General features: G+C 50.0%; 2 protein-coding genes across 9 annotated transcripts in view; one reads left to right on the top strand and one right to left on the bottom strand.

Moving 5' to 3' along the window:
- Dlgap1 (discs, large (Drosophila) homolog-associated protein 1) overlaps nt 1-24,649 on the bottom strand; it is a 296,231-nt gene that overhangs the window by 52,409 nt on the left and 219,173 nt on the right. For 7 of the 8 annotated variants that reach the window (XM_005372643.1, XM_005372644.1, XM_005372646.1 and 4 more), the window contains 2 exons: nt 10,542-10,900; nt 5,943-6,034 (listed from right to left, as the gene is read on the bottom strand). In XM_005372643.1, the coding sequence (XP_005372700.1) occupies nt 5,943-6,034; nt 10,542-10,900 (451 nt within the window). The remainder of the gene's footprint in view (nt 1-5,942; nt 6,035-10,541; nt 10,901-24,649) is intronic. The other variant, XM_005372645.1, reaches the window with a different exon arrangement.
- LOC102004343 (general transcription factor II-I repeat domain-containing protein 1-like) overlaps nt 16,625-24,649 on the top strand; it is a 24,724-nt gene continuing 16,699 nt past the window's right edge. Inside the window, exons 1-3 of the mRNA XM_005373133.1 lie at nt 16,625-16,830; nt 17,153-17,517; nt 19,799-19,965. Of these exons, the coding sequence (XP_005373190.1) occupies nt 16,625-16,830; nt 17,153-17,517; nt 19,799-19,965 (738 nt within the window). The remainder of the gene's footprint in view (nt 16,831-17,152; nt 17,518-19,798; nt 19,966-24,649) is intronic.

The raw sequence follows: 24,649 nt of genomic DNA, 5'->3' as shown, positions 1-24,649 counted from the left end.
TATGAGAAACCTAAAGTATAAATAAAGAGAAACATAAAAGATGGATCATAGGAAGTAGGGAGACATCTTCCTCAAAGGGGAATGAATCAAGAGATGGAGGGAGGGGAGAGGGAGGGAAGGGAGAGGAAGAAGAAAAAAGAATTAAGATGAATCATGACCGTGCACTGACTCCCCATGAGGAATGTGATCATTATGTACTGCAAACATGGGCTAATAAAAATCTGAAAGAAAATGAAAAGGAAGAATTGTTGATTTTTCAGTTTGTTTGGGATTTTATTATTCAGATGGAGTGGCAACTTTCAAGTTCCTGGTAGGCTGGACTGGGAACTTCCTGTCTACCACTGCTTTACACATAGGGAGGGAAGCAGAGATACAGCTACTGATTTGCTCAGGGGCCTGCTGTGCAAGACTGTGGTGGAGTCTGGTGATGCAGGGGGCAAAATAATTTACCAAGCCCAGAGTAAAGAAAGAGATGGTTTACGATACACTGCAAGGGAGTGTGGGCAAAATAAGGAAGAGCTGCTCACAGGAGCAGGGGCAGTGTCACTTTTATGTTGTTATTTTTGCAGCACTAGGAGGTTGTACCTAAGGCTTCTGCTCTGAGCTTCATCTACAGCACATTTTTAATTTTGAGACAAGTTCTTGCTAACTTACTAAGTTGTCCCACCTGGGTTCAAACTTGTGATCCTCCTGCCTCAGTCTCCCAGAGTGCTGGCATTGCAGGAGGTGGAAATCCTCCCTGGCAGTCCTCGCCGTGTCTGGCTTGTGGTGCTGGTTTTAAAGGGAAGAGTGCAGGTGGAAGGAGTAGCTTGGACCGACACACATGGGGAAAACGCTGATAGGGTTGGACCATGTGCCGTCTCCATTGGGCAGGTGGTGCAGGCCATGGCTACAGTAAGACGCAGGCCAGGGGTGTGGGGAAATGCACTGGTCATGCTATTTCAGGGAGGAAGAGTACATTCCTGAGACAGCTGGTTTTGCACAGAGCACAGGACTCCAGTGTAGGGCCAGGCGGAGGTGGAAATCATCGCCTGCTTGCTCAGTGCTCCGTTTGGAAGCTGCAGAACCAGGATTTGGATCCAGGTGTTCTGGGCCAGTTGAACGTTAACCAATACACCATGGAGCAGAGTAACAACCTGGGATGTTTCAGGGCAGAGGTGGGAAGTGGGTGGAGGAACAGGTTTTCTTACTTTGAGATGTTTCATTTCAAAAATTTTGCAGGGGCAAGGGTGTAACTCAGGGTTAGAGCACTTGCCTGGCAAGAGGGAGGCCTGAACTTTGATTTCCACCACCACATGAAAAGTTAAATATTTAATAAAGGAACATGCCTATGCCTGGAAGTGTTGGTGTGAAAATAATAATCACAAAAACTTGAAGTATACACAAGTAAACATTAGAGTAAAAAAAAAAAAGTTACTCTTAGACCAACCATATCTACATATGACATTTCAGTCCTGGTCTGTCTGTGTGAATATTATGTACGTGTATTGCATATGTATTAAACTTTTTCACTTAACATTGCACTGTGGGTATTTTTCTATGTTTCTGTATTTCTTTTTTTATTCGAATGATATTTAGTGGTATAAATTAAGCTGTATAACAGTCTACCTTGCTGATATGCTATAAGTTACAAATTGCTATAAATGCTATAAATTACATTATTTGAACTTGACAGTTAATGTTTTCTTTTACAATGATAATTTCCCCAGTTGTTTTTTTCTATTGAGTGGGCTTCATTCACTTCCACCAATATGCCTAATAGGTCAGTGTCTATGGGTTGATGTATAAATATTACTAATTATTTGTCCTATTAGTTTTGAGAATGATTATACCAATTTTCTGGACTTTCAGCACTGGAAACCTAGTGTGGGCGCATGCACGCAGGTTGTGTGTGTGTGTGTGTGCATGCATGCATGCACGTGTGATTATTCAGATCTAAAATGTCCCCCGAGTCTCATGCATTCAGAAGCGGGGCTTTTATTTGTTATTTTAAAAAAATTTTTATTTTTTTGGGTTTTTTTTCTGGTACCGGGAATCAAACTCATGACCTTGCGCTTGCCAGGCAGGCACTGTTCCACTGAGCTAAATCCCCAGCCCCCAGAAGTGGGGCTTTTAAAAGGTGATTGGATCATGGGGGTTCTGTATTCATCAGTGGATTAATCCAACTGATGATTTCTTGAGTTATTAGGTGGAGGGGCCTGGTTGGAAGAGGTGGGCCACTGGGGGTGTGCACTGGAAGAATATATTCTTATTTCTGGATCCTTCCTTCCCTCTGCTTCCTTGCTGTCATGAGTTGAGCAGCTTCTCTCATGCTATTTCTGCCTTGGAGTCAGCCAATTGTGTTTAGCCAGAACTCCATGAAACCATGAGTCAAATAAACCTCTCCTTTTTTTTTTTGAGACAGGGTCTCACTATGCAGTTCAGGCTGGCCTTGAGCTCACTTTGTAGCCCAAGCTGATCTCAAACTCACAACAATCCTCCTGCCTCAGCTTCCCGAGTGCTGGGATTACAGGCATGTGCCACCACGCCTGGCTCTCAAACCTCTCCTTTTTAAGTTGTAGGTGTCAGGCATTTTGTGCCAGTGATAAAAAAGTGAATAATACAAAAAATTAGTACTAGGAGTCGGGTCATTACCATAACCATACCTGACTGTGGTTCAAAAGCCTTTGGAACTGGTTTGCAGTAGGAGTTTGGAATGGTTTGGAGATGCAGGCTATAAAAGTCCTAGATGCTATACACAGAACTTGATAAGTAATACTTGTTGAACTCAAAAGAGCAGTATACTTACAGGAATGTGGACAGTAACGGCCAGTGTCAGAAAGTTTTAGATAGGAACAATATTGTATTGGAAAGTGGACTAAAGGCCATGAATGCTACATTCTGGCAAAAATAAAATTACCTATATTTCCCCCTTGTCCTAAGAGTTTCTATGAAGCTAAATTTAAGGGTGGCATACTAATTAATCTGGTAGAGGAGATTTCAAGGCAGTCCAATGTTCAGGTTGTGGCTTGGGTACTGCTGGCTGCTTTTAGCCAGATCTACATGGAGAATCAAGAGCAAAAAGCAGAGCTGAGTCATTTTAAAAATTTGCAGCTTGGGCAGCAAGGAAGTACTTATAAACTTGGAGCAAGGAGAACATGGTTGCTAAAAAGATTAGAGTCATTAAAAGGAAACCGAATACTTTACATTAGGACAATTAAAAAGATGCCTTATGGGCACCTCAGGAATTAGCCAGACCTCACCCTTCACAGGCAAGGGTAAACAGGTAAGCTGCCTTAAAAGACTGCTTTGAGAAAAGAACCCCAGGACACCCTGCTCATTCAGGGCCACCCGGGGAAGTGTTTCCCTGTGTTCAGCCATCCAGGCACTCAGAGGCCACTGTAACCATGGACCTAGAGATTCTAACTACTGTTTAAATTGGCAGCCAACCTTGATGTCGTCCACATAGTGCTGGTTTTATGGGTATGGGTATGCAGGATGTAAGAGTTATAGGTCATGGAGGCTTCCACTCAGATTTCAAAGAAAGGCCTGGGAGGTTAGGAAACAAGCCCAAGAGGGTGTTACATAAAGCTGTAAAAATAAAGCCAGAGTTGCAATGGAGACATGAGGCAGTTGGGGATGACAGGAATATAGAACATCAGAGGAAAGCCTCAGGAAGTAAGCAGAGCCAGCCCAAGAGAGAGGTTATGTGGGCTGCGGTCAGCAAGGCTGCCTAAGCCATTTGGAGCTCACATCTTTCTAGACCCTGCCCGGGTGCTGGACATAGAGCTACAGGATTTAACGTTTGCTCTGCTGGGCTTTGGTCTTACGTTGGTTCAGTTCCTTTCTTTTCCCTTAATCCTCCGTTTTAGAATAGGAATATTTACCCTGTACCATGGTATGTACAATGGTGTGTTAAAAGTGTTTAACTTATTTCTTGATTTTTACAGAGGTTCACAGCTAAGAGTTTGCCTTAAGTCTGAGATGAGACTTTGGTCTTAGACTTTCAAGTGTTAGAACAGTTAAGACTTTAAAGCCTCTTAGGGAGGGACATAAGGCTTTTGCGGGCTGCAGCAGAAAGTTATGGTTTGTGTCTAAACTGTCCCCCCAAAGTCTCATGTGTTCAGAAGCAGGGCTTTTGACAGGTTGTTGGGTCATGCAGGTGCTATACTCATCATGGGTTAATCCAGTTGATGAGTTCTTGAGCTGTTAGGAGGTGGGGCCTGGTTGGAAGAGGCTGATTACTGGGGGCATGACCTGAAAGGGTGCCCTCTTGTTCCTGATTCCTCCCTTTTCTGCTTCCTGGCTGCTATGGGTGAGCAGTTTTCCTCTATCACACCCTTCCACCATGCCATTTCTGCCGTGGAGACAACCATTGACTAAACCCTCTGAAATGGTGAGCCAGATAAACCTCTCCTCCTTAAGTTGCAGATGTTTATTTTGTGCCAGGGATGGGAAAGTGATGTGTGTGTGTTTGTGAGTGTGTGTATGTATGTGTTTCTTGTCAATAAATACCAAAATATTCTAAAATAAGACACAGAACTTGGTTGGGGTCATATCCTAGTGGCAGAGCACTTGCTGGGGCTCTTTTCAGATTTTCAGTGTACGTATGTAGGTTTGCATATAAGAGGCATTTTAGAGAATGAATGAATGTTTAACAGCTGGACCAGTAGATGACAGAAAAGATTCTTACAAATTAGCACTCAAAAAGTTACTGACAACATTAAGGTGATATTCTGACTTGTAATCTAGAGCTCTTTCTTTTATCATAACTCTAGTTTTCCTTCATTCAGCCAATATTTATGGAAAATTTAGTCTGCGTAGCACAGCGGCTAGGTGCCAGGGTACCACTGTTGATAAGAGTATAGTTCTACCTATAAGGCTCCGATTGGACCCTACCTTCCCAGACCCTAACCTGCCTGCCAGCAGAGGCACTATTCTCAGCAGAGAACTCAGCTCAGCACCAAGCTGCCATTTGAAGACACAGGATAAGATGGGACAAGAGATAAGATGGGACAAGGAATCTTGCAGGACCTGGAACATCTAGGAACATCTGAGGACATCGGGAGCTACCCAAAAATTTACACCGGACACTTCAAGGACTTTGCCCACTGAGGTGCAAGAGTGTCAGAGAACTCTGACTGCAGATTTCTATTAAAATCTTCCCACCTAATGTGCCTTGCCCTCTTTCAATCCCTATAAAAGAGGGCCACTTGTTTTTGTTCCTTTCAGAAGACTTTTTTGCCCTCTGTCTGCCTGCACCCAGCACAACAAATTCCACGCTGTGTTGCCTTTACACAAGCCTGAGGGTCTCTGCTGGTCTCTGCCCCTTGCATTGTTTGTTACGCTACCCAGGAAGGACCTCACAGTGTGTCTGAGAAACTCACATATGTCTCTTGATGAAAGTCTCATTCATAAAATAAAAATACTGACCTCAGAAATCTCTTTTAGCTCCTGGATTCTGTGATCTTATAAAACCCTGAATCTCCCACGTATCCCCATGAAGGTTGGGATAAGCTTATTTTAAAGATCAACCTAATGTAGGTGTGATTCAGAATGAAGATAGGAAATACCTCTCTTTTTACCCCCTTTCATCTTCATTCACTTATTTATTCATTCATCATTCCTTGGGAATATACTAAGCATCAGACACCATGAAATGCTGAGAACGAAAATATTTTTCTTCTCATAAAAAAGTCTATGAAGTTTTTAAGCAGACCACTGCTTGCAAAGTTTATGTGAATGTGGTGCAGTGTGACCAGTACTCTAGCTAGAACTTAACAGGTTGGTCCCCACTATTAAAGAACAGGAAGAAATCGGCTAAAGTTGAGTTGAGCTTACCCTGCAAATGCTCGAAAAGTAAGGGAGAAGGTTCCTCAATTCTGAAGCTTTATCATGGGACAGAACCTTTTATCATACTTGCCCACATCAAGATGAAAGGGGAAGAATGCAGGTGGACTCACCATCTCTCCTCTTCTACTTGGACTCCCACGGACTGGAACTTACTGGGGGCTTTATTCTCTCCCGTTTTGTCAGGTTCTTCAGCATCATCCACCTGAAGAAATCATCAAACAGGGTTTTCCATTTAGGCACCTCACATGAGAAAAGCAAAGCCATTTCTGCAGTTTTCTGGCATGTTCTGTAACTTGTAACCTCTTTGTTCAATATTCGTGTGTTTGATGAAGTCCCCTACCATCTTATGAGCATGCTCTTTGACTCTGTTGATCTAAATGCAGTTTTATTTACTCTTGAGCTGGCTGATAAATGTCTATGATTCCTCCATAGATTTGCAAATACAGTCTTGCCTCAGGACCCACAGGGATTGCCTCCAGGGCCCCACAGATAGCCAGCTCCACAGATGTTTGAGTTTCTCATATAAAATAGCACAGTATTTGCATATAAGCTACATATATCCTCCTGTGTACTGTAGGTCATCTTAGATCACTTATAATGTTTAACCCAATGTAAATGTTATGCATGAAGGTGAGATAAAAATACAATGGATGCTTAATTTTTAAACAGATTTTATTACACTACAAGACATGGTCATGAATCCCCCTCAAGATATGCTCCCTGGCTTCAAACACACTGATCCCACCCTTCTTGTCACTTTCTGAAGCAGTTCTGGAAGTCCTCTTTTGTGAGTATTGTTAGTTGTACTGTTGTGGCTGCTTCAATGTCCTGAATCAATTCAAAATGCTTACCATTTGTGGTCTTTTTGACTTTGGGGAGGGGCCCAAAGTCCCACAGTGCAAGATTCCATGAATGAGGGGGACGAGGAGGCACTGTGATGTTTTATGAACCTGCCTTTCTGTTGGAGGGCACTCCACAGCAGTGGCCACTGTTGGTTTTTTTTTTTTTTTTGTCTTTTTGAGACAGGGTCTTGCTATGCAGTTCAGGCTGGTCTTGAGCTTACTCTGTAGCCCAGGCTGACCTCAAGCTCACAATGATCCTCCTGCCTCAGCCTCCTGAGTGCTGGGATTACAGGTGTGCGCCACTACACCCAGCTGTATTTTTGATCACACTTCATAAAGACACTCAGGAAAGAGGGCTCCAGAACTGCTTCTGAAAGTGGCAAAAACCATGGGATAAGTGTGTTTGAGTGAAGGGCGATTCAAGGGGGATTAATGTAATAAAATTTTTCATTTAAACATTCAGCATATACAGTATTTCCTAATGATACCTGATCAATAGTAATTCTACTGTATTGTTTAGGAAATAACGAAAGGAAAACAGGCTGTACATGTTCAATGCAGATGCAATTTTAAAAATTATATTTTTGATCCATGTTTGGTTGAATGTGTGCGTCCAGAACCGCGGGAGAAGAGGGCACTGCATGTCACTGTTGTGAGTGCGATTTTAGAAGAGGGCTCCATGAGGAGTGTCTTCCTGGAGGTTCTGTGTTAACAGATTAAGCACCAGAACAAAGAAGGTGAATTTACTTATTATAGTTACAGTTGTGGGTCCTGGAAGATGTATGTAGTGCTGATATGAGGAGATTTACATATTAACATTAGGATAGACTATAGACTTTGTTTTTCTCCTTTCATACTAAAGAATTGGCTTTGGGGGCTGGGGATTTAGCTCACTGGCACAGTGCCTGCTTGGCAAGCACGAGGTTGTGAGTTCAATTCCTGGTACTGGAAAGAAAACCAAAAAAAGAAAAAAAGAATTGGCTTTGAAATCTGTCATCAGTGTGTCAATAATTATGTATTAGAGCCCAGAGGGAAAAAGTTCCCATTTATGACTGAACACATATGTGACAGATCACCCTCAGTCCAAGTTGGAAGAAAATTTTAGGACTGTTTGGAATAATTAAGCCCACCCTCCCATAATTAATGAATTACTTTTAGAAATAAAAGCAATTTATTGTAAGTTATACAAAATTAAAATATGGAAATATATAATGTAGAAAGTGCAAGTCCTCGATATTTTTTATTTTCTTATTCATAAGATCTTGCTTATAACCCCAAATCCTTTCTCTGATACATTACTAACGTTTTCTCTCGGTTTATCTTTCATTTTATACATTGTGTTCCTCACTGTAGAGAATCTTGTTAAGTACTCATCTCCAGCTTTCAGGTTTTGGGGTTTTATTTTGTTTTTGATATTTTGGGATGGGATCTTGCCATGTAGTGAAGGCTGGTCTTGAACTCACTATGTTGCTCAGGCTGGCCTCAGACTTGCAGTGGTCCTCCTGCCTCAGCCTGCTGAGTGCTGGGATTACAGGTGGGCACCACCATACCTGGCCATTTTGTTTTGTATTGCAGGTTCTGCGGATTTTTTTTTTTTTTTATGTTTGATTTTTGGCCAGCCTTCCCAACCTCCTTGACAACTCTCTGTCCCCCACTTTTTTTTGGTTTTCTGAGACAGGATCTCACTGTGTAGCCAAGGCTGGCCTTGAACTCACAATCCTCTTTCCTCAGCTCCCTGATTGTTGGGACTATGAGCATGTGGTAGCATGCCCAGGTCATGCTTTGTTTTGTTTTTTGACACTGGCTATTGAACCCAGGGCCTTTGCCCTGGCCTCAGCCCTTTTGTATTTGGAGACAGGGTCTTGCTAAGTCTCTAAGCTGTCGAGGCTGGGCTGGAACTTGGGATTCTCCTGCGTCAGCCCCTCAATTATGGGTGTGTGCCATCATACCCAGCTTAGTTCTTAAATATCCATCATCCTGAAAGGTTTGTATGGAAGATGTATATAGCGATGGAACATTCCTGCCTCTACCATCAGTTGATCTGGCTCCATTATTAATTTATTCACCTTTTCCATTTATTTTTACTTTTTCCTAAGCTTGACTAATACCTTCTCATATATACAAAAATTCCTATGTAAGTGGACCTGTTGATGGCCTATTGATCTGCTGGTTTTACTGACTTTCTTCTCCTAATTCCTAATATAATCTTTAAATAAATCTTGATATTTTCTGTGGCAGGTCTCCTGTGGTTCGTCTTTTTTGATTAACTAAAAATAAAGCAAACTGTGTAAGTTATTTTGGAACATAAACTTCCAAGTAAACCTCAATATCAAATTATGAAATCTGTCTTACTGGCTTCTACCAAGTGATAAGAATCACAGTGACATTTTTATTAGATCCTTTTTAAATATTTGTATTAGTTTTGAGAGAACTGCTATTTTTACACTATGGAGCATTCTTGTGCAAGAATATCAAATAACTTTCTATATATTCTGGACTTACATTTTACATAGGGATCTTTTCATATTGTATTCAGATAGGTGTTCTATAATTATTCCTGAGGTTTATTCTTACTGTTTTGTAGTTTTTAATTACTCTCAAAAAATGAGCCAGGCACTGCTGCACATGCTTATACTCCCAGGTACTTGAAAGGCTGAGGCAGGAGGGTCTCTTGAGCTCAGGATTTTGAGTCTAGTTTGAGCAACAGGCTGAGATTTTGTTTTTATGGCTGAGGACATAGCTCAGTGGTACAGCCTTTGCCCAGTGTGTGTGCATTTATGAAGCCCTGGTCTCAATCCCTAGCACCATGAAGAGGGGAAAAGAAAAGGAAAAAGAACCTCTCATGGGTCAGTTCTTGTCAGACCGCTGCACCTTCTGTGGAGTGATAGCACATAGATACTATGTGTTATCTGTTTCTCTGTGTTTACACTGTATTCTTCTACTTTTGTGAATTCTAAGGGTTTTCCATGGTTTCTATTGGATTATCTAGGTGGACATGAGTGTTATATACAGATAAAAGCTATTGTTCCTTTCCTTCGGAATATTTTTGCTTCATGTTTTCTTGCTTTGTGTCTTGGTTCATAAAGACAACACAGAATAAAGTTCTGAAAACAAGAGTCTGATAATCTGACTTCTGACTCTGAGGAGGATATGTCTAATGCTTTGCACTTAATTATTTAATTCTGTATGTATAGATGCATTTTTTGAGACCGGGTCTCACTGTGTAGTATAGGCTGGACTTGAACTCACTTGTAGTGCTGGCTGGCCTTGAACTCATGGCGATCTGCCTGCCTCAGCCTCCTGAGAGCTGGGACTTCACCTTTAAATAGTTGGGTTTCTTATGGATGCTTTTTATAATTCCGATAAAGTGATTTCTGAATTTTACGAAATACTATATTTTTAAGCGTCTGTCTGGATATCATGTTTTTCCCTTAAAGCCTTCATTTCTGAGACATACACTTGGTAACGGCTTATTACTTTGTAAAAAATGTATACTAGGTAAATTCTCAACTTTGGTAAGATTTTTCTTTTTTTGAGATAGGGTCTTGCTGTGTAGTCTAGGCTGACCTTGAGTTCATGGTGATCCTCCTGCCTCAGCCTACTGAGTGCTGGGATTACAGGAGTGTACAACCATGCCCTGCTCAAGAATTTTTACATCTAGATATTTGCAACAATGTTATTCTATAATTCTTTTTTTGCTTGTGTTCATTAAAGTGTGTGTAAAGTGAGCATGGAGTAAAGCGTGTTGGAGCATGTGTAAAGCATGTAAAGTATGTAAAGTGCGTGTAAAGCGGGCACAGAGTGGGAGGAGAAGCAAGGGTTAGATCTCTTGTGCTCCAACCCCAGAGGGCAGGCGCGCGGTGTTACCTGTATCCCGATGGACAGACACCGGTTCTTCTTCAAGTCCTTCTTCCTGTCCTCGGCGGCGGTGGCGGCGGCGGTGGCCGCGGCGGCGCCGTTGCCCGTGTGCTGACTGGCGGGGCCGTGGATCTGGGCATTGGCGGCCTCGATGGCGGCGGTCAGCGCCTTCATACTGTCCAGGCTCTCGGTGGAGTTGCTCAGTCCGGACTGGCTGACAATGTCGCCGCGCTGGCCCTGCCCGTCCATGTAGGCGTCCTGCGCGGACTCTGTGCTGCTCTGCGCTGTGATAGAAATGAAAGGTTTCGTGGTGGTTCTGGGTGGGACGGGAGGTGGTGTCTTCTTATAGGTTGTAATGCAAGATGACACTGGAAGACACGAAAACAGAGACACTGTGACTCCGCGCCTGCCGGGGCTGGCCGCCCGGCCACGGGTACCCCGGCGCCCCGGACGAGGACGGGCCCCAGCGCCGCCGGGGCGCGGCGGGAGGCGGCACCCACAAAACCCGGCGCAGGAGGAGTGGAAAGCAGCGTCCCTGAAATGCGGCTCGGGAAAGGAGATTAGGGACCCGCGGGCCGCAGACAGGAGGACGCGGCAGGACCCCGAGGGTGTGGTTACAGGTTGGGAGCCGGAGGGCCCCCGCGCCCCGCAGAGCGGCTCCTGGAAGTCGCGCGAGGGGGAGTAAGCACCGGAGGAGGGGAGCGGGGGGCCGCTGCTCGGAGACGCCCGCGCCCACGCCCGCCTCTTCCTCTTTCCCCCTCTCCTTTTCCCTCCTTCCTTTTTCCGGATAGATGCGCACTACACAGCAGGTGACTAAAAATGCGGTGAATGTTCACATTTTTTAAAAGTATTGCAGTAAAAGACACATGGCCGCGAGCGCCGTGAAAATCCCCCCTGTAGCTTCGAGCACGCGCATCCCGTCGTTCTTGCCGCTTTCTGAAGCGGGTCTGGGCCCCCTGCCTGAGGGTCTGTAGGAGGTGCGACCAAAACCACGGTGAAAGCTGCGGCCGAGCGCCCTCCACGGGAAAGGCAGCTCGTGAAAACACGACGCTGTGTCCTCATCCACCGTATCCACCCAGCTGATCTGGCGCCCTGTGACTTCTGGCTCCTCCCCAAAGTCAAAAGGACCACAAAAGGGAACCGGTTTGAAGCAGTTCAGGACACCAAGGCAGCCAGGACGGCGCAGCTGAAGACACTGATGAAAGAGGACTCCAGAGCTGCTGCAGAAAGCCGCGAGAACCATGGGATAAGTGTGTTCCAAAGGGGGGCGGGGATTTGAGGTAGATTAATAGCAATGATTTCCACTGTAATTGAAAAACTTTAAATACTGTGCGCACCATACTTTTCAAGCACAGCTCTTAAACTTCTGCCCTGAACTTTGTTTTCTGAGCACAGCTATTCACTATGGGTTAGCAAGGCGTGGTCCCAATTCCAGGTGTGCGAGGCCGTCGGGACTGTGTGCACGGACGGCAGCATCCGGGCAACTGGAGCGTCAGGGCCCAGTCTGCACCTAGGGCTGCCGTGCCCTTGGCCACCCCGGTCCCCTCCTGTGGCACCCTGCGACCTCCCCTCCCACCTCCTCTCCCACCCTCTGACCAGGCCCCGGGGCCCTGGCCAGGCTGCACACCTCGGCTTCTTGTGGAGCTGAATTTAGAGAAGGAGGTCAAAGGAGAACGATCGTGTCTTGCCATGAGGAAAGAGCAATTCCGGGGACAGCTTTCGGGAGACTGGTTTCGGCCCCATGTGACGCCCTGGAGCTATTGTTCCCACTCCCCGTTCCTCCCCATTCACCGCCCTGGGGTCGCATCTGAGCAGCCGGAAGTGGCCGTGTGGTGAGCCGCACAGTGAGCGATAAACAAGAGGATTACTGGGCTATCCTCTGGCCCCAGGGGTATGCAGTGATTTCTTTAACCCTCCTAGCTGTTGAGCTGCCCGCTGCCCGGGGTGTCTGAGAACCAAAGGAAGAAATCATGCGCATTTGCTTCGGCTGTCTTGCTTCCGTTACAGCACACTGCCTGAAACCTACTGCTTTCCCCAGCGCTGGGGACTGAGTCCAGGCCCTTCACGCTGAGCTACGTCCCCAGCCCTTTTTAAAATTTTGAGTCAGGGTCTTGCTAAATTGCCCAGCCTTTGCTTGAATGTGGGCTCCTCCTGCCTCAGCCTACCAGAGTGCGGGGATTGCAGGTGTGCACCGCCGTGCCCAGCTAGCACGTCTGTCACTTTGGAACACGGCATGCAGCACACAGGACCCCCTTGCGTGTTCCTGCTAAGGTGCCAGGCGGGGATGTCACCTGTGAAGACCGCAGTGTCCTCCGAGGGCCAGTGGCAGCGCAGCGCGGGCTCTGGCTCCTCTACCGGCCCGCAGGTGGGGCTGCGGGGAAGTCGCGTCAGCACGGGCAGGGGCGCTGAGAGCTGCCTCCCCACACCGCCACAGCGCGGCCTCCTCCTGGTCCCCAGCGTGCGCTCAGGGCGCCGTCTGCGCCGTGGCAGCAGGCAGGGGCGGAGCAGTCAGGACCCGGACCGCGCTCTCTTCCAGTCTGGTGGGGACAGACCCCTGGGCCTCGGGCCAGGCCTGCAGCGCGGTCTCTCTGCTGTGTGCAGCGGCTCTTGGGACATTCCGGCCCCTCGGATTCCAGGAAGGAGCTCACACTTCTGGCCTCAAATTCTGATCTTCGGGAGCAGCTATTTACCTCCCGGTGCCAGCTCTCGCGGTTTCCTCATTCGGTGTGAAGAGCCAGACCCGGACCGCGCATGTGCCCTACACTGTCCTGTGACTGTGGGACAAACTCCTGCCGGGCTGCGGGGTGCAGGGCAGGTTCGTCCCGATGTCTGCAGAGTCAGGGACAGGCCTGGCTCGCCTCGGCAGTTCCTGCAGTGTTAGGCTGCACAGGGAGTGGGCGTGGTCAGGGTTTGTGATTGCCAGCCCCGGTGTGCCGGTCATGCTTGGAATCTTGGCACTGGGGAGGCTGAAGCAGGAGGGCCACTTGGAGTTCAAGGCCCCGCTGGGCTACATAGTGAGAGCCTATCTCAATGCCCCCCCCCCCCAAAAAAAAAGGAGGAAGAAGAGGAAGAGTCAGGACTGTAGAACTGTGGGGGACCTCATGAAGGAGAGAGTTCTGCTTCCCCAGAGCCTAGCTGGGTGTGGTGGCACACGCCTGTATTCCAGCACTTGGGAAGCTGAGGCAGAAAGATCTTCAAGTCTGGGCCAACCTGGGCTACATAGGGAGATGCTGCCTCAAAAAAACCACCAACGAGAAAAGAGTTGTGAGGAAGATTCCACTGTCCCTACAGGAGCAAGGGAAACAGAGGCTCAGCTCAGATGGAGGACGACCCCAAGTCACACGGCGGAAAAGTCAGGCTCAGAGCTCCATGCCCATCGCTGTGCCCTAAACCCTGTACCAGAGTCCCCCGCACAGCTCCCTGGAGCCTCCTGGTCACCCAGCCTAATGTCTCCCATGGGGATCCCAGCACTCGGGAGGCTGAGGCAGGAGGCTCGTTTCAAATTTGAGACCAGCCTGGGCTACAAAGTGAGCTCAAGGCCAGCCTGAACTGCACAGCGAGACCCTGTCTCAAAAAGACCAAAAAAAAAAAAAAAAAAAAAAAAAAGAGAGAGACTGGGGCTGCATCTCTGTGGAAGGCTTTGCATTCAAGCTTCAGTACCAGGGGGAAAAAGTGCAGAGAGAAACTCAACAAAACACACAGGGAAAAATCACTACCTTGTTTCAAAATATTTCCAGCTGTCTACATGCAGGCCACCCAGGGTGTGCGGTCGGAGGAGGAGGTGGGGATGGCTCGGCCACCTCCGAGGGCGTCTGCTGTGCAGGCAGGCGGGGACAGACCCGGCCAGCAGAGCGCCCCCCGCGGTGACCACAGGGAGAAAGCAGCTGTGTGCGGGCAGGGCAGGCAGTGGGGGGCGACGCCTCGCAGCCGCAGCTCCTGGCCAGCCGTAGCTGCTGCAGCACAGACGCTGCCTAATGCCAGCTCCTCCCAGGCCTGGGCACGTCTGAGCTGAGATCTTTGAGGCGATAGTGCAGCCTCTCCTGATCAAACCCAGCCTTGTTCTCTGAGGAGGCAGCAAGAATGAAAAGGTGTGTTTCAAGAGTTGCAACTTTTTTTTAAAGAGGCACCCGAGTTGTTTCAACAAGTTGGTACAAAACTTGGGCTTCCTGAAGGCACAGGGGCTGTTGCCCAGTGAGTGCACTGCACAAACATCCAGGGAGGGCGGGACCAAGGTAGAGTCATTAGAAAGAAAAGTCAGCCAGCCCGGCCCGGCCGGCACGGAAGTCCTGTGGATGCAGGCGCTGCTAGGGTAGCACGGGGGTGGGGGTGGGGGTGGGGGAGGCTGTGTCTCGGCCAGTTTAGGCTCTGCAGTGCAAAGGGCAGCACTGCAGGGGACAGGCCGGTGCAGCCCCTCACCCTCCTCCCACAGCCACGGAGCAGTCTTGGGCCTGCTGGTCCTGACTGGAATAACACCAGGCTTACGCTGGACAGGATTTCCAAAAGACAGAGTGACCAGCGCTTTAATGAAGCACCCTAACAGAAATGCTTTGCTAGCTGCCAAGGAAAATCTCTGGGTTGGAGCTGAGGAATTTTTTTAAAAAGCAGCGATTAGGACCTGGGTGTGGTGGTGCATACCCATAATCCGCACACTCTGGGAGGCTGAGGCAGGAGGATGGCAAGTTCAAGGTCAGCCTGGCCAACCTGGTGAAACCCTGTGTCAAATTTTAAAAAGGACTGGGGATTCAGCTGAGTGGGAAGGCGCTGAGTTCAGCGCCAGGAGGGGGAGTGTCGAGGTAAAAGCACCAGCTGCCATGTCTGCACATCCTGGTCACAGCTAAAGATCAGGCTGATGACGGGATTAATATTGGGGCTTCCTGCGGCCCACCTCGGGCCTTGAACTCATGTGTAGCCCCGGTTGGCCTCCAAATCCCGGCAATCCTGCCTCAGCCTCCCACATGCTGGGATTCCAGGAGTGCACCACCAATGCAGCACATTTTTCATTTTTATCTGGATGTGCGTTTTGGCTGCAGACCCGGTGGGGGCCTGGAGTGTTTCTAATTCCCCCTGCTGGCTTCCAGGCAGGCTGCCTGCCAGGCCTGCCTCATGTCCTGGGAGCTCTGGGCCCTGCCGCCGGTCCTGGTGGATGCCGGGCAGTGGCGGTCACCCGGCCACCCCTCCGACCTGCTTCTAGCCTAGAGTTCCGATCGAAGTAACCTACCCCGAGGCAAGCTCCCTGGTTAAGTGAATTAGAGCACCCAAGTCATCAGAGGGCTCCAGGCGGGGTCAGGTCTCCACCTTGTAATGTGGGCGCCTTTTCCCTTTTCTCTGCAGTGCACCGGGGCCTCCCTTCCCCCGGGCAAGTGCTCTGGCACCCAGCCCCTCGTGTGGGCTTTTACAGGCGTCTGACAAGAAGTAAAGTACTAGAAATGAGGATTTCCACATGTGAAACCAGAATTTGGCTGCCTGAAATCAGTAACTCCAAAGGAGTATCTTGACAGTGGACATTTAGCTGGTGGATCCACCACGTGAACACTAAATCTAGATTACAAACCAGAAACCAGCGTGCTGTGCACTTGTCACCCCCGCGCTGTGGGAGGCTGAGGCAGGAGGACTGCAAGTTCAAGCCCAGCCTGGATGATTCAGTGACTTAGTGAGACTCTGTCTACATAAAAAATTTTAAAAAGGCTAGGGAAGCGGTTCAGTGTGAAGGCCCCGGGTTCATCCCCAGTACTGCAAAGAACACCAAACAAAGACAGAAAGGACCATGGTCTCCCGGGAGCTCGGGTAAATCGACGCCTTCCTGGGTTCGGGGCGCAGATGTCATGCGTTCGGCTTCCGGGCGGGAACTGGATCTCCACCTCAGGCTCTTCCCCGGCCGCTCCCGCAGGTGTCCCACCGGCACACAGGTGGCGGCCGCAGCTCACCCAGGGACTGAGTTTCCCCTGTCCCGTTACCTTACGAAGCGCTTTCTGCCTGAGTCACACACGGCGCTCCCTCTCCGGCCCTGAGATACTTTCCCAGCGTGTGGAACTGTGTGTGTTTGCAAACCGGTTCCCCGGCCAGGCCCGAGCGCCTTCCTGACTGAGCGGACCATGCACGGGACAGGACGGAAAGTGGAGACCAGGTCGGCGCTGCAGTCGCCTTGGCTTCCTGTTTGGGCAGCTGCTCCCCGAGCCCGAGGCCGGGGCAGGGCTGGGCAGACCCGGGCTTGTCGAGAGACCTCAGCTGGGCGGCTGTGCCAGCAGCCGGAAGATCTGTCTTTGAAGTTTCCATCCGCCAGCTCTCCTCTCGTGTCAGAGTAACTGCTGAGCAACTTGATCCTCTGTTCTCCGTCAGCTGACGTTTTCCTGACCAGGCTGAGGGAAAGGAATTGACTGTGGGTGTGACAATCAGGTCAGAGCTGGCGCGGCGCACACCTGTGATCCCAGCATGATGGGAGGCTGAGGCAGGAGGAGTGCAGGTTCGAGCCCGCCTGGGCAACTTAGTGCTGTAGTGAGACTGTCTCAAAATAAAAAATACATAAAAGGACATAGCTGGATGTGATGGCCCGGGCCCACCCTCAAGCCTGGGGGCCGCGGTGGGGAGCAGTCAGGCCTTGCTGTCTTGCTCTCGGGCGTCAGTGCGCTGCCCAGCACGTGCGTCTCACGGCGCTGCTGTGGTAAACCCCTGCTCCTGGACAGCGGCGAAGGACTCAGGAAGGAGAGGGCGGATGGGGTGAACCCACCGGCGCAGCTGCTGCTGGTGACCCTGGACGTCCCAGGACGTGCACCGCGGATTCCACCAGCTGCGAACCCCAGCCCTCGACCAAGAGTCGCAGTGTGCTGCGTGTGTCCGGACCCTTGTCCTCCCTGCCTGGCCAGCTCGGCAGAGCAGCTGCTCCCCCCGCGCCTGCATCTGTCGGGGACGGAGGGGACGGAGAGGATGTCGAGTGTGCGCACGATTCCATGCGGCTCCCGGGCACGGACTCAAGGACCTGCCGACTTCGGTGTCCCTGGGGTGGGGTCCCGCACTCGATCCCCCCCGGACACGAAGGGACAACCGTGTCACCTCTTGTCCCCCGTGCCTGCCCACTCCCAAGGCTCGGTGCTGGGCAGGTGCTAGCCAAGAGCCTTAGGACTGGCTAATTCTTGTTCTGTTTGTTTCTTTAAGACAGGGTCTACCTACGCAGTCTGGGCTGGCCTTGAACTCACGATAGTCATCCTGTCTCAGCCTCCCAAGGGCTGAGCTCACAGGTGCACACTGCCACACCTGAGAATCACTGTCACCTGCCCAGTGGGACTTGGACAAAGCCAGAGTAGAATCCACCACCAGCCAGGGGCAGTACCTGGGCCCCACTCTGAGGCTACATAGATAGTAAAGTGTTGCTCTTTGGGAGTGGGGTGTGAGGTCCACGTGCCCATCTGCCAGCCTCAGAGGGGTGAGAGGCTGTGTACGAACCAGGCTGCAAAGCCCTTCAGTGATGTGTACCTGTAATCCTAGCACTCTGGGAGGCTGAGGCAGGAGGATCGCAAGCTCAAGCAATTTAGGGAAACCCTGTTTTAAAATTTTAAAAAATGTGGAAAAGGGTTGGGGTGTAGCTAAGTATGAAGACTCTGAGTTCAATCCTCAGTATGCAAGATAAATAAATAAATAAATAAAGATTAATTAAAGTGAAATAAAAATAAACGCAGGAGCAGTTTCTTTTCCTTTCACAATATTTATAATTAGGACGGGGGAAAGGAGAGAGGAAGGAAGGAATATATATATATATATTATATATATATATACATTATATATGATAGCTAAGATAATTGTACTACTAATTTCTATTAGTTCGTTGAAAGGAATAGTTAGTGCTTATATCATTTAATCAATCTTACATGCCTATATTTGGGAATCTGAGCAACTATTTTGAAGGTAACAATATGCAATATAATAGCCACTGTTAATTTCCTATCACCTTGTTTTGAAATTCTGTATCATTTTTATTCTTTTAAAAATTATCTTTAAAATTAAAAAAAAAACCAATACACTCAGGATCCCCGAGTGTCCCGGGGCGCCGCCCGCTGAGTCTTGGCGCAGGGCGAGGTGACCGAGCAGCAGCCCCTGCCCTGCTCCCGGAGGAGAGGGAGCTGCTGGTCTCCTGCAGCCGCCAAGGCCGCCCCGCCCCAAGCCAGTGCTCCGAGCCGGCCAACCGAAAGCCCCGAACCTGGGCAAACAGGATGTGCGCGGCGGGAAGAAAGAGCGCGCCCGGCATTCCTTCCTGCGGGTTTGGGCCTGATGAGGATATTACCCGGGTCTTCAGACCCTGGCTTCACAGCGAGCTCCTAATTACCCAGCCCCTTCCTCCCTCCTGAGCTCCCTTGAAGAGGACCCCTTCCCCGGGAGCTCCTTACAGAGCTGACCTGGCAGGACCAGCACCTGCACACACACAGCTATAATCCCAGCACCCAGGAGGCTGAGTCAGGGCAATCACTGCAAGTTTGAGGCTGGCCTGGACTAAGTAGTGAGGGCCTGTCTTAAAACACAACCAAAAAAAACCCCACAAACAAATCCCACAGGACACCGTCGTAAAGCCATGTCACAGCTGGGGAAGAACTTGTCCTGCGTCCCCTGGGGCTCTGTCCCACCTCTGGACTCAGGGTCCTCCCCCAGGCTGCATTTACACCGCCCCCGCCCGGCTGGCTGGGGCTTCAGCGGGAGCCGAAGTAAGAGAAGGCTACAGACCTTCTGGAGTCACAGCTAAGGCGGTCTGCGTGCTGTCCCCGCCCCTCTTCCTCGCCCTCCCTGCCCGGCACTGGGCTCCTTCGGTCCCTGGATGCCCAGCCCAGGGGGCAGCGAGGGTTCGGTCCCTCACAGGCAGATGCCGAGGGGCTAGAGGCCCAGCTCCCCGCGTGCAGTGGGCGGGGACCCGGTTCTCCCCGCGGGCGCCTGCGGGGGCCTCGAGCGGGGCAGCCGGGCTGGAGTGAGCTGGGGCCTCTGGGCCGGAGGTGCTGGCGTCCGGCTGAGGGACGGAGACCGACAGCAGCCGTGCGGCTCTGAGTTACTCCTCTCATGGCACAGAAAAATCCCTGCCACCCGAAGTTGGAAGGGGAAGGGCTTATTCAGCTCACAGGTGGTGGAGGCTCCAGTCCGTCACCGGCTGGCTCCAGACATTTCTAACGCTAAGGGTCAAGCGCTTTACTGAGTAACCGCTTGGGGAAAGTGAATCTCCATAAACCCCGCTGAGCCCCTAAGCCCCGGGTGCTACGCTGTCCCTCAGGCTCTGTGTTTGTGTCCTGGCTCAGTTGTCAGCATCCTGCCGTGGACTGGGCCTGGGTGGCGGCTGCCACTGCCCTGTCCCCACTGCTCCGCCGCTGGCTTGGGCCAGGTCCAGGAGGAGCAGAACAGGATGCAGCCGGAGTTACAGCCCACTGCGGGTGCTGACACCCTTGGGCGGTCCCGTTCCATGAAGGTGAGCTGTCATCAGCACCCGGCTGACAGGGAATCAAGCCATGAAATCTCCTTTGTAAATTTGAGTGGCTGAGTCACCGCTCGCTGGCTGGAAGGAAGTTCCAGGTGCAGCCTTGACTCACCCGGGCTCTGAGCTCGGCAGCGGGAGCAGAAGTTTCCCGCTCAGCAGCAACAAACCTGCTTTGAACGCCCGCCCAGGAAGGGCTCCTCTCTCTGGCATCACCCAGGGCGCCCTGCTGACATCTTACGGACTGCCCCTGAGACTGGGGGGCTGTGACAGGGCAGGAAAGGGGTCCAGAGATCCCTGTGGTCCTGGGAGAATGAGCTCATGGCATTTGCATTTTTGGGGCGTGTCCAGGCGCACACCTGCAAGGGGCCTGAGCCAGCGAGGCGAATTCTAAGTCTGACGGCAGCGCCTCACGGGGTGAGTCCGAGATGACCTGCGGGTCCCCCCTGGACAGCCCCGCTCCCACGTGAGTCCACCCGGACTGCTGAGCTCCTCCTGGTCCCAGCCACGTTTCCATTCCTCTTTTAATAAAACTTGAATATTTCCTGGAGTTACAAAATATTGTTCTTTGGATATGCCTGTGATTAAGGAAAACTCTTGCTTACCACAAAACTTTCAGAAGCCTTTAAAAACACCACTCAGGATCTTTCCCTTCCTAACAGATCTGGACCAGTGCAGCCCGGTGCCCAGGTGCAGGCGCAGTCCTGGGCCCGGTCGTCCACTCCTCGGGGTCTGTCTCTCCTCTTGCTCTAGCCCTCTGGGATCATTCATGTCCTTTTTGCCTTTTTGTCCCTTTCCGCTTCCCGTCCCTCGGTCTTGCTATTTATGATCTGCCCTCTGCTGAGTCACAGCTGCTTCCTAACTCACGGTTTGTTCAACTCCTAGTGTGACTTAATGTTTTTTCCTAGTTGTGCTTTATTAATCAGTGTTGAAACCAACCGAGGTGACTCACACAGCTTCACCATTTAGAAGATGATTCAATGGAAAACACCGGAGAGCATCAGGCTGAGGAAAAGTACAAAGTGTTGTGGAAATACAGTGAGTGCTGAAATTAAAAAATTCGTTACAGACAGGCATGGTGGCACATGCCTGTCATCCCAGCACTTGGGAGGCTGAGGCAGGAGGATCGATGAGAGTTCAAGACCAGACTGGGCTACCTAGTGAATTCAAGGCCGGCCTGAGCTACGTAGCAAGACCCTGTATCACCCTTCGCTCAGTCTATTACAGTAAAAACACATAGCCGTGAATCACCCTCAAAACACTTCCCTCATTTCCAACACATTTTATCCCATCATTCTTGCCACTTTTGGGAGCAGTTCTGGAAGTGCTCTTTCCTGAGTATCTTTAAGAGGTGTGGTAAAAAATATGCCATCCCACAGGAAGGCAGCTCCTAAGAACATGACGCTGGGTCCTCACCCACCTTCCCCACTGGACCTGGCACCCTGGGACTTCTGGCTCTTCCTCAAAGTCCAAATGGGCATGAAAGGGAAATGCCTTCAGTCATTCAGGACATCAAGGCAGCCATGACAGCAGAAGTAAAAACACTCAGGAAAGAGGACTCCAGAGCTGCTGCAGAAGGCAGCAAGAACAGTGGGATGAGTGCGCTCCAAGGGAGAGGGAGGATTTGAGGAGGATTCGTGGCAATGTGTCTTTTACTGTAATAAAATCATTTTTTAAAAGCTTTAATCATGCACCGTACTTTGCACCACACCTTGTATTGTATTGTGAAGCTCGTGTGTGTGTGTGTGTGTGTGTGTGTGTGTGTATGAGTGTGCGCGCAGCCAGGTCTGTGTACACTGCTGGCAACGGGGTGAAACACCCCATTGTCAGCAAGCTTGGAGAGATGCTCCTCCCCTTGGCCTCCCCGGGGGCGTGTCCTGCAAGCTGTGGTACACACTTGGGGCAGGAGCCAAGGACAGGGGACAGGTCCGGGTCTGCCTGGGGACAGTGCCCCTGGAACCTTAGGACTCTGGCTCCGCTGGCTCTGCCCACCTTCCGGGCCCCCAGTCTCCATCCACCTCTTTCTGTGCTCCTCTGTCCAGCAGCGTCTGGCTTTGCACCGCGAGCCCCTCCCTCGCAGTCCTTCCCTGTCTTGTGTCGCCCCCTGCAGGCAGACACCGGCTCGTCCCATGGGCCTCCCACAGTTTTCGATCGAGCATTGTGCTTTTCATCTGGCTCACAGCCTCGTTTTCTTCCCAACTCCACGCACCATGAGCTCCAGGTGGGATCTCAGTAGGGCTTCCTGGGTGAGCACTCGGCATTTTACACGCCAGCATGGACGGGGATTACGAAGGACCTCAGTTCAGCCGGGTCAGGCAGGACCTCAGGAAGCCGAGGCAGGAGGATCTCAAATTAGAAGCCAGGCTGTTTCAACCCACAAGCCTCATCTCTACTTCTCAAAGCTTTAGTTTTCATCCTTTGCACTTCCTGCCTCCAGTTTATTTGCTTTTCTAATTCACCGGACTCCTCTCACAGTCTGGGAAAAGCTTCCTGACTTCCGGATTATGGAGGATACAGCAATCAAGATAGGTAGAAAGGAGGTGAGGAAATCAGGATTTTAAGACTTGTTTTAAGAAAAACTGCAGGGGCTGGGGATATAGCTCAGGGACACAGAGCCTGCTTGGCAAATGCAAGGTCCTGAGTTTGATTCCCAGTACCCCCCCCCAAAAAAAACCCCCAAAAACCCCTGCAGCTTCGGGACACAAAAGTCACTCAAGCCTCTTTCCCTTCCAGGAGACTCACCTCCTCCCGCAATTCCCAAGTGTGTGAGAGACTCAGGAGCCTGTGGCGTGGGCTCTGGCCCCAGCTCTCACTGTATCCGACCCTTGCTCCTGGGACTTCTTGCTCAGGAAGCCGCATCATTAGCGGGCAGCGGATGTCAGCCTCAAGTCAAATAATGGTTTGGATTTGGATGCGGTCCCAGGGGGGCAGGAGGAGGAAACACCCTCCAGATCACCATCCCGAAGACACCCTGCGCCCCAAAGCTATCCTTAGCTCTGCGTTGCCTTTCTCCGAGCGCCTGTGAGCCACTCTTCAGCATGTTCATTGGGGTGTTTGAGACACAGTCTTGCTGTGTAGTGCAGGCTGGCCTTGAACTCACTATGTAGTTCAGATTGGCCTCGAATTTGTGGTGATCCTCCTGCCTCAGCCTCCCAAGTACTGGGATTACAGGCGTGTGCCACTGTGCTCTGCAAAAACCCTGCTCTTTAAAAAGGAAATGCAGCAGGACTGGGGATTTAGCTCAGCGGCACAGTGTCTGCCTGGCAAGCACAACGTCGTGAGTTTGATTCCCAGCACTGGAAACCCCCGCCCCCCCCCAAAAAAGGAAATGCAACAAACAGAAATACCCTCCTTTTGTGATGAGGGCAGGAGCAGGAGAGGGAAAATGAAAAAGAAAAAGAAGTCACAAAAACTCACAGTGGTGCTATAGTCTGCAAATCTCTTACCGGAAATGCTGGCCACAAAAGTGCTTCAAATTTAAAGTTTTTTGGACTTGTGAATATTTGTGTGGATGTCACCGGCTGGATTCACCCGACACCAAAGCCCACAGCGCTACATACTTTAAAATCTAAAATTAAAGTTATTGAAGTTCCTTATGTTTCCTAATACACTATATTGATAAGCCAGGGCAAGCATCTGCCTTATGTGCTACTCTTTGACTCCCACCTGGTCAGCAGTAGTTTGCCTTTCACAGAATGTTATGGAATGAAGAGACTGAAATTGAAGTCTGTTCTTTCAAAGAAGTCACGTAGTTCTGTAACTCTGCACGAAACTACCACGTGCACCAAAGACCCAGCTTAGGTACCAGCCAGTTATGATCAGAGGTGAGTGTGCAGGACCACCCCAGCGACTGTCCTTCAAAGAGGAGCAGTTTTCTCCACTTTGGCTGAGCCTGGCCCTACTTCCATGTATTGATGTGTACAGAGCTGGCTGGGGCTTTTCCTGACGCCTGCACTTGGCTTTAAGCAATGCCTGTTGGTCTAGCCGATGTGGCAGGCATTCCCCCGGCCCCCTGGGTCCCCTGTTGTTCCCAAGAGTGAGCCAGGATGAGGCAGGATGCAGAGCCAGAGCTCCACGCTGTCAGTTGGGATCGAGCATTGAGGTAGATGCTCTGACTTCCTGGGGCTTGAAAGATTACACATCACAGCTGAAGCACAGACCCCAAAACATTAGACACTATCTCAGTTGTGTCATGCACATGACTCTTTCTGCATATCCTTCTCTCTGCATATGGCAGAGGTGAGTTCAGGCCTCCTACCTAGCCCAGCTCACGGCACTCACCTACTTTCTGTGATTCTCACAGTCACTCATCCTCAAGCCACTCCCTTCTTCATGAATGAATAAAACCTGGGTTTGGCCTTGGGTGGAGGCCTTTGTTCCGGATGGACTGAGGACCCATTGGCTCCCCATAACTACAAATACGCCTTAGTGTCTTTATTCTCACCATGGGTTGCATTGGAAGTGGTAGATTGGAATTAACCCATTAGGATTCCAATAACTTTTCATGGGATTACAAGTATAAACTTCCTGGGCCGTGGTGAGGACTGGGAAGGGCTTTCTATAGCTGAGATTATGAAAAAAATCTTTATTCTTTGGATTTGCTGAATTTTCCAGTTAAGAAAAAAGAACATGCATTCTTTTTTTTTTTTTTCTCTTAGTGCTCGTTTGAACTCAGGTC

This window comes from Chinchilla lanigera, unplaced genomic scaffold (genome assembly GCF_000276665.1).
Source record: "Chinchilla lanigera isolate Chin_1 unplaced genomic scaffold, ChiLan1.0 scaffold00001, whole genome shotgun sequence".
NCBI lineage: Eukaryota > Metazoa > Chordata > Mammalia > Rodentia > Chinchillidae > Chinchilla > Chinchilla lanigera.
This window is presented reverse-complemented; position numbering and strand designations above follow the sequence as displayed.